The 8,998-nt window shown below is 38.6% G+C and overlaps 1 protein-coding gene across 1 annotated transcript in view; it reads left to right on the forward strand.

The window, feature by feature from the left end:
- Positions 1-7,103, forward strand: part of SEC16A (SEC16 homolog A (S. cerevisiae)) — a 25,626-nt gene extending 18,523 nt beyond the window's left edge. The window contains exons 20-30 of the mRNA XM_010281629.1: positions 1-23; positions 1,280-1,438; positions 1,682-1,759; positions 2,002-2,058; positions 2,751-2,862; positions 3,204-3,341; positions 4,020-4,120; positions 4,477-4,551; positions 5,178-5,237; positions 6,139-6,213; positions 7,035-7,103. The exon at positions 1-23 is cut by the window's left edge and continues 78 nt beyond it. Coding sequence (XP_010279931.1) covers positions 1-23; positions 1,280-1,438; positions 1,682-1,759; positions 2,002-2,058; positions 2,751-2,862; positions 3,204-3,341; positions 4,020-4,120; positions 4,477-4,551; positions 5,178-5,237; positions 6,139-6,213; positions 7,035-7,103 — 947 coding nt within the window. The remainder of the gene's footprint in view (positions 24-1,279; positions 1,439-1,681; positions 1,760-2,001; positions 2,059-2,750; positions 2,863-3,203; positions 3,342-4,019; positions 4,121-4,476; positions 4,552-5,177; positions 5,238-6,138; positions 6,214-7,034) is intronic.
- The last annotated feature ends 1,895 nt before the right edge of the window (positions 7,104-8,998 follow it).

Genomic DNA, 8,998 nt, shown 5'->3' on the forward strand with positions numbered 1-8,998 from the left:
TCTATGGCAGAATGGCTAGCATGGTATCTTTATTTTGTACATCTCTTCAGCAACTGTCAGCTGCATTGAAGATCCCTGCAAACACAAGAGTATATTGGGACTCTGTCTTGCTCTTCAGCAAGACTTGAAACTTAAGTTTTCTTCCCCACTGTCCTTCCCCTTCAGTGGAATAAATAATGAAGAACTAGTAGAAAAATTTTTGCTATAATTCTCTTCTCTAAAAAGAATTAAAGAAAAAAAAAAGGGGGTAGGGGAGGGGATACCAGGCTATTGTCCGAAGAATTGAATTTATCTTTCTCTGCCCTGCCTTCCTCTCCCATCTCCCAGAATGATTCCTGATAGCCAGAAGAACTTGTAGCATACATCAGGAAGTGAGGCAAGCAGGCCCTAAAGAACAGTTCTGTGACTGAGTTGTAAAAGCATAGTCTTGACTACCACTTGGTCATGACTGGGAATGTGGAAGATGTTTATCAAAATGCCAAATCCCTTTTAAAAATGTATAGTATTTTCACTGTTTAAATACCACTGAAGTTGGTATCTCCTTGGAAGTTTAGTCTTCTGAAGTGACAATTGTTTGAAAGAATTAATATAAACATTTTTAATAGAGATCCGTTTGGCAACTGATAAAGGATGGGGAGACTTTTTAACTAGAAGTTAACCATACTTGTAGAAGAAACAGGGAGGTTTTTTTATGCTTGAGTTGCTATACTAACGTTAGAAGAACAACCTAATGTTGGAGGGGAAAAAAAAATGCAGTAACCACTCCCTGGTGCAGCATTTTTATACCTTTCCTCTTGTGGGCTTGTTAGCCTGCACAGCAGTGCCCTGATTTAACTCTCTTTAATGGACCAGTTACATGATAGTGCAATTAGTTGGCCAGACTTCACCTCTTTTTCTGCACCTCCTACATGTCAGAGGAGATAGAAGTACCCAAATGACCAGCTTGAATATCTTTAATTGGGTAGACATTCTTGATAAAAAGTGAATGTTGTGTCAGCTATTTAGCAGCTTGCTTATTAAGCATGTCCTGGCTTTATATCTAACCAGGCACCAGGACGAAGATCCAGATCTGCATCTCAGTCTTCAGCACATATGGTATGCCATGAGCAGGGTGTTTCTTTCACTAAATCTTCATTCTTTTTTATGTTTATTTTCACATGCTTTTGTATGTCTTCCTCTTACTAACTTTTCAAAGAAGGAATTTGTTTAGCAAGATGAAATGTAATTCATTACTCCAGCAGTGACAGCTTTGTACTTTTCTTGTATATTTGTAATACAGGGCTATGGGCAAAGATCCCGAACAACTTCAGAGTCCTCTGCTCATTCTGTGGGACGAGAGAGATCCAACTCTGCAGCAAAACAGCCCTCTCCTTCTCCCTCTGTTCCTGCAGGAAAAGAGACTAAAAAAGAAATTAAAAAGGAGGCAGCACCTAGAAAGGTAAGCTTTCTAAGAAAGGTAGCTATAGCTGGGGGAGATTTGTTAGTAGATGTGAGTACTCCCGGTCCAGGGTACTGATTCAAGAGGTCCTGACTAAACTGTTTCTTTCTATTCATTAGGTGGAACTCTGGGCTCAGAGTTGAAGTCCCTAATAGAAAATGAATTTTTGCATGAATGTTTCTTTTAATCTGCCTGTAAAGACAGTGTTGAGAAAGTTAACTGAATACATTTATTTCTTTTTAGACTGGTGCAAACTGGTTTCGCTGGCTGATGGGAAAAGGAAAGAATGAAGCTCACCTTCCAGATGACAAGAACAAATCAGTAAGGCCTCTAAATCACAAAAACCTTTATACATTTTAATGTGTTCAAAATGTTTTCCTTGATGACAGATGAACATTGTTTTGACGAGTAAACAAATGTGTGTAAAACTTTCAAGATCATGCTTATTCCAAGACTAGCTTTTAAAAAAAAAAGTTACATTTTTTTGTTGTTTGTGGGTTGGTTTTTTTTTTTATTAACAGCTGTGTTGAAACTCCTAATCTTTGACTGTGCTTTTCTTGTAGATTGTTTGGGATGAACAAAAACAACGCTGGGTTAATCTGGATGAACCAGAAGAAGAGGTAAAAATCTGAGGACTCATTATTTCCCCAAGTGGAAAACTCAAATCTTTACTGGCATACTATTTTCTTTAATCTGTTATTGGCTCTTCAGAGGTGCTTTTTACTGAATTTAGATTAAAATGTGCAACATTTTTTGAAACTAATAAACAGGTTACATGTTCTTGTAGTCTAAATCCTTATGGAACCATTTGTATCTTTATTTGCTGGTGTGGATTCAGTAATTGCGATTGAATTTACAAAGGAATTTACTGTAAACTTAGTCTGGCATATCTCTTCATAGAGGCTGACATCACCTAGGCAATTGCTTGTTAATTGATTTGCTGCAAACAGAATATAGGAAAAAAGGTAGGAAGAGTCTATAGTTTTGAAAATGTAAAGCGAAGAAAATCACACATCCTGTCCATCCTTGTCATTCAAGGATCTGTCTCAAAACACAAACAAATTATAAGAACTGCTGTTGTAAATGTTTTCCTTTAGAATGAGCATAGATGAATTGTAGAAATGCCACTTAACATTAGTTATCAAATGGAAGATGAGGAATACTGGTTTGCACTACAAGATGTCAGTCTGTACACCAAATTGTATGTGCTCTGGGATAGGTAAAGAAGAGGAGAAGTCAGACAGATACTTGCTTTAAAACTCTTGGTCAATGATTTGGTTGGATTTTTTTTTTTTTTCTGTTCTCCCTGCAGAGTAAGCCTCCGCCACCACCTCCAACAGGATTTCCTAAAGTTCCTCAGACTGTTCCACCTGGACCCGGAGGCCCACCTAGTGCCCCTGTCAACATGTTCTCCAGAAGAGCAGGTAACAGACAGCACTGATGCTTGGAGTATGGAAGACTTCGGATTTTTCTCTTGTGTAAAATGTGAAGGAAGAAGACTTGGCTTTTTTAGAGTTATTTGGGCACAGTTCGCAACTCAGTGATATCATGGATCTGTGGCTATTGCTGGCTTTGCTTGCACCTAGCTTCTGCACTGTGATTGCTGTCACAACTGTAACCTGACTATAAGCTAGTGTTGTTTGTATTCCTGGAGCATTATTTTCTGAGTCTGAAAGATGGCTTAACTGGCAGACTGTTTGAAATAGACATAGGGCTGACTAACACAAGGCTTATTTCTTGTTATTTCTGGATTTTTCTGTTTCAGCTGGAAGCAGAGCGCGTTACGTTGATGTCCTAAATCCAGGCGGAACCAAATCAGGTGGTGCTGTTCCTGCACCATCAGACCTATTTGCCCCCTTGGCACCAATGCCAATTCCTGCGAATGTATTTGTTCCAAACTCAGGTGTGTCATGAGTGGATAAAATTGTAAGGAGGTTATATAGTTATTTGTGGTTGTATGGTCATCTAAGTTACTTTTGTCAGAGTATGTATTATGTAGTCTTTAATGAACATTTAAGACTGTTCAATCTCATTAACTCCAGTTTGTTTTAGAAGTAGAATTAGTCTGGGAACTGCAGTAAAACAAATGGGTTAGTAATGCCCAGCTCTGCATGCTGCAAACAACAAGGTTCGGTTTTGGGTTTTTTGCCCAACCCTTGGTCCTGTTGCAAAGTGGCTAGGCCATCCAAATAGAAAAATTTAAACTGTGTAGCAGTCTTGTGTTGCTCAGTATCTTGTGCTTGCTTCTGACCCCTGTTCCTAGTTCTAGGACTGCTATTAGGGGAAAGAAAGGGAGAGGTCTTACCTGCACACTTGCTTACCTTCTTCCCTTTTTTTCTGCTTTTACTACGTGCTGTGTTGCACCAGGGTTACCTGTATGAACTGTATGCATCTCCTGCTTTTGCAGACTTGCAATAAGACTGGGGCATCTAGAGACATTGACACTGCCCTCTTTAAATTACCTTTTCCTGGAAGAAGATTGGTATTGTAGAAATTCAGTTCTGCTGATGTCTCTGCTTCGTATCTGTGAAGTCAAACGCCCTGGTATGGTGTGTTTGGCTAAATCCCATTTCCTTTGTAGTTCCAGGGGAACCCCAGCCAATGGAAGGGAGTGGTGCAGCAGAGCACACACCAGCTGCAAATCAAACCAACACAGATCCTGCTGCAGCAGTTGAACCAGAGGTGGGTTAGAAAGAAAGTCTTGTATGTATAATTCAAACTTCTGATTAAAAAACCCTCATGATTCTGAATAGTAGTTTCATAGCCACAGTATGTACAAAACATGTTGTTGTTTTACACAAACATAATGCCTACATTTTAGTTAAAAACTGGAGAAGGGAAATGTAAGTGAAAATGGAAGTGGGAAGCCTGTGAAAAGTGACCAAAGGGACCAGGAACATAGGAAGAGCCATACACTGTGTGTATCATCTGCCCTGATAAGTTGTAATGTTGTTTTACTTCAGCGGGTTCAATATAGCAGAAATGTGGAATAGCATCATAGTAACAAAGATTAATAAAAGTTCATTGTTTTACTTTAGTATTTAAACCCTGCAATCCTTCCTCCTGGATCTGGACTTCCTGTTTCTAACCCTGATGGTTCCCAATCAGGCGAGGTAAGGCTTCATTCAAAGTAGTTAGCTAATGACCTGTCCAGCATATTTATTTTAACCATTAATTTGTAGTGGACTTAACATGGGCCATCTAAAACAACAAGTAGCTGATTCAGTTGCTGATAACTAGCCAAAATGGAATCGTATGACTGCCTCTACAATTGTACAGAAAGAACCTCTAAGTCCATACAAGAAGTTCAACCTCTGTGGCCTATGTTCTGTAGTGTGATCTCCTTCTATATAAGTAGACTTTTAAAAGCCTTTTTCAGAGTAAAATGTCAATAGCAGTTTGAGGACCTCTTCTTGCCCCCGTGCATGCATATAATTTCACTAATATTAAGTGCAAGACACAAAGAGGAAAACAGATTGCTATGTGCCAGGCAGAGTAACATTGCCTTTGTTCCTACTAAAAGTTTTCTATATCTATATAATTTTGTGCTTTAAGAAGTCCTTTTGATTTAAACTAACTTCTGGCTTTACTTTTTTTTTTTTTAACTCGAAGTTGGTTTAACCTTTGGCAGTGAGACTTTTAAAATTAAATAAAACAACTGAAAGCTTGGGGCAGTGACATGCATGACGATTTTTTTATTTGTGTTTTTTTGTATTTGTGTGTTCTTGCTGTTTTGTAGCTTTCGCGCTCTAGTTCAATGAGTTCATTATCACGTGAAGTAAGCCAGCATTTTAATCAGGTACATGTGGCTGGCCATTCTCATTTATGTTAACTTATTTACTTTTCCCTTGTTTATTTTGCATTTGCTCAAATACTTACTAATGCTACTTTTAGTCATTTTCCCCTCTCTTCATTTCACAGAAATAACATCAAAAGTGACTAATGATGTAGTGTTCCTTTTAACTCTCAAACAGGGTCTTCAGAGTTTTTGTACTTATGAGAATGCATGTAATCCAACTCCAAAGGCATGCTTTTTGTTTATGTTCATATTCCTAAGAGATTCACTTAATTATTTTGATCAGCTCTTTCATGGGATACCAAAGAAGTCAGTTGATTTTAAACAAACAAAAAACCCAAACAAAAAACTCCTAAAAAGACTTACACAAGCAAAACCTTGTCATTCTACTGCTGCTAGTCTCAAATCAGTAATAATACCATTGCCTGTTTCATCTGCAAAAGCCCCTGTAGGAATTAAAGGAATGCTTCATCTCTGCTGTAAGTTCCAGTACTGTGGTGTCACCATACAGGGGTGACGCAAACCCTTTCTGATATTTCTTAGTAAAGCAGAACTTGATGTAGAAAGTTTATTTTGGGGCAAGTCCTAAGGTCTACTAACAAAAGCAGAAGGTACTAATTCAGTGAAGTTGCACTGGTGTCTTGTTTTGGTTTTGCATGCTTTGGATTTTCAGAGCTATTTACAGTTTATGCATGTGACATTGTTTTGCCAATTCCTACATTAAGCAAGTAATATTAAAGATGTGGATGCAAACTGTACCAGCACTTTCTGCAGTTGTTACAATATGCTGCTCTGTCCATATTGTTGGCATTATTACTGTGAATATTTACTCTGTATGACTAAGCAAACCACATTTGAGAGGCAGTGAAGCTCTGCAGTAACTTCAGTATTATCTACTTTCTAGCCTGCCACTGTACCACCTTCGGGGGGACCTTCAGCCGGAACAGTACCATTCTACAATCCTTCTCAATTTGCACAAGTGAGTAAAGGCCTCATCTTTGAAGAAAACCATGGACTTGTTAGCCCTGACTGTTAAACCAAGTACAGTGAAATGTTGCTTGAGTAAATCATAGTCATGCTGAACCTTCTTGTTTTAAGTGATCACAGGCCACACCTACCTTTAATAAGTAACTTGGTGTGGCCTTAAATATCAGTACAAATTCCACCTTTTCTTCTCCCAGGTGCCTTTTGAACATAGTCTTTGTGTTCTTTCCCGCACTCCCCACCCCCAGCTCGTCCTTACAGTGAGATAATCCAGTCTGTCACCTGGTTTGCCTCTGGGCTTTCCCTGCCTGTGTAGCATTTGGGAATTTTGCAAGATAAAGTAATGGAGGGAGCAGCTGCCACACTGCAGTCTCTTTCATCTTTTCTCAAACCAAGTGTGAAGGGTTAAAAGGTTGTGTGACAAAAGAGGCCATCTCACTGTCACAGGTACCTGCATTACAGCAAGGCTTGTACATGAAACAAGGCTCTTGCTACTGCAGGATGAGTTTCTCTTGCCTCATTAGAGCCACAGAGATGAAAACTGTGTACTGCTGTGAAAATCTGGTGCCTCTGAAGGGTGATTTGGCTTTGATAGTCAGCATCACCTGGCAAGCAGAATCTTAATCTTGGATGCATTTTGATTTTACGTTTTAATAGCTTAGTCTGCAGAGTTGCATGCAGCGTTAAATGTGCTTATAGACCAGTCTAGCACCTGTTTAAGTTAACAGATTTGCATTGAAAACTTTATTGCCAACTTTTTGTCTCCAGTATGACACTTTTACTACACATTTTTTTATTTCTGTTCTCCTTTTTCAGTCTCCTGCAGCCACTGGAAGTTCAAGGCTGGGAAGAATTGGACAGAGGAAGTATCCAGCATTGAAGTAGAATACAATGGCTTTGTATTTGGGATTCTCACTTGTGTTCTGAGTATGCAAAGAACTATTCAATCTTACAGCACATGGTATCAGTACTAGCTGCAGTTGACATGACAGAAATTTAATGATGGGTGATTTTTTTCATGGGTCTCCCTACTTGCACCTCATCTACACAAATCATTACCAAACGTGAAGTATATGTAACTTTTCCTTTTAAGAAACATGGCTAGAAATAGCTTTGCTGTGATAAAGAATAGACACAAGGGAGGAAATAGTTTGTCTGTTACAAAAACGATTTGTAAATTGCATAGGCAGTTTATTCCTTAAGTTTATTTTAAACCTACTAGTGCGACCTTTGAAGACATAGTTTCAGGGATTCCTTAATTTCTGAAGGATACTCCCCTCCCAGTGAGGGAAAAATATGTCCACATTGTAACATAACGCTCTGTGGCCTTAAGAGGACCATGCACAATTGTAATGCTTATCAAACAGGACTTGGTTTGTCAGTGTATGAAATCAGAGATGTTCATCTGGGAAATGCCTCATGCTGGTTTGTTTTCTGAAGCGGGGAGGGGGCCACAGCTCATCCAAATAAATTGACCTGTTATTGAATGAAAACTGTGACTGTAATCTAATACTAATTTGATTTGGATCTTACCTAGTATGTATGTAGTTTGTGGTTTAGACTACTTGTAAAGCAAATTGTATAGTCTGAAAGAAGCTCTCTGTATAATAGCCAACGCTGTACTATTTGACGAGTGAGTGTTCTTTTAAGTGCAATACGGTTACGTGCTTTCTCTCAAACTGCTGGCACTGTACAATTAAGGTGATAACAGCTTGAAAGTGGTTTAAGTTTGGTTTTTTTTTTTCCTGTTGGGTGCCAGAATCAGCATAATACTCTGTTCTTGAATTTCCATTACTAAAATAACCAAGGTCTTAAATAGCTCACAGCTGAATTTCAAACATACTAAAAGTAGGTGGATTAGACCTCTACTGATGGACTTCAAAATCTCTGGGTTTAATATAGGAAATCTTGAAAACCATGATACGCAACATTCATATTCACTGAAGAATCTGAATTATCTGCAAAGAGAGAAATAAACTTTAAATATTTATTAAATCATTAGGCCATATTTTATTTAGAACTTGCCACCAAACTATTTGATTTTACTTGAATTTCTGCCCGTGAGTAGAAATAATGTGAATGTGAAATTGCCAGTGTTGATCCCCAGTTGTTTCTTTTTTTCCTTTCCTGAGTAATACCACATAAGTCCTAAAAGGTTTGTATGTAACTGAAGTAAAATGCTGTTTGGGGGGATTAGAAACCTTTGCATAATGGTCCATACTCAATTCCAGATGTGGTCAGCAGCAGTTGGTGTCGTTTACTTTTCTGTAATTGAAACCTAGTCAGACACTTGGCTTTCCTCTAGTTCAGCCAGGCTGCTGGTTGTTTTCTCCTTTCAGTAGAGACTGCCAAACAACTTAATTCAAGAAGGCTTCCTTTGAGCTGGGAGCGGCTATCTTTCCTAAGTGTAAGATTTGACACTGTAAATTCTTAAATAAAATATTTTGCGCTCTGGAGCACTTTCACATTTTACTACTTCTTGTGGTTATTGCTTTAGCAAGCTGGGTGAAAGAACTTCTCCTGTGCGTTGGGAAATAATCTGTGTAAAGAAGTGGAGCCAGAGCTTCTATACTGGAACTGGCTTCAACCTCGGGCTTGTGCATCAGTATCTTCGTTGCCACGTTCAAAAGTGAGGCTGTAGACTTAATATAAGCAACTTTTAATTTTTTGGAAGGGTGAAATGTTTTGCTTTAAACTGCTTGTTTAACTGTCGCTTTAATGTAGAGCGGATCGTGACGGTTGTGATTTTAAACGATTCATCCATTCATCGCTCGGCCCCC

Source organism: Phaethon lepturus, unplaced genomic scaffold, assembly GCF_000687285.1.
Source record: "Phaethon lepturus isolate BGI_N335 unplaced genomic scaffold, ASM68728v1 scaffold49940, whole genome shotgun sequence".
Classification (NCBI taxonomy): domain Eukaryota; kingdom Metazoa; phylum Chordata; class Aves; order Phaethontiformes; family Phaethontidae; genus Phaethon; species Phaethon lepturus.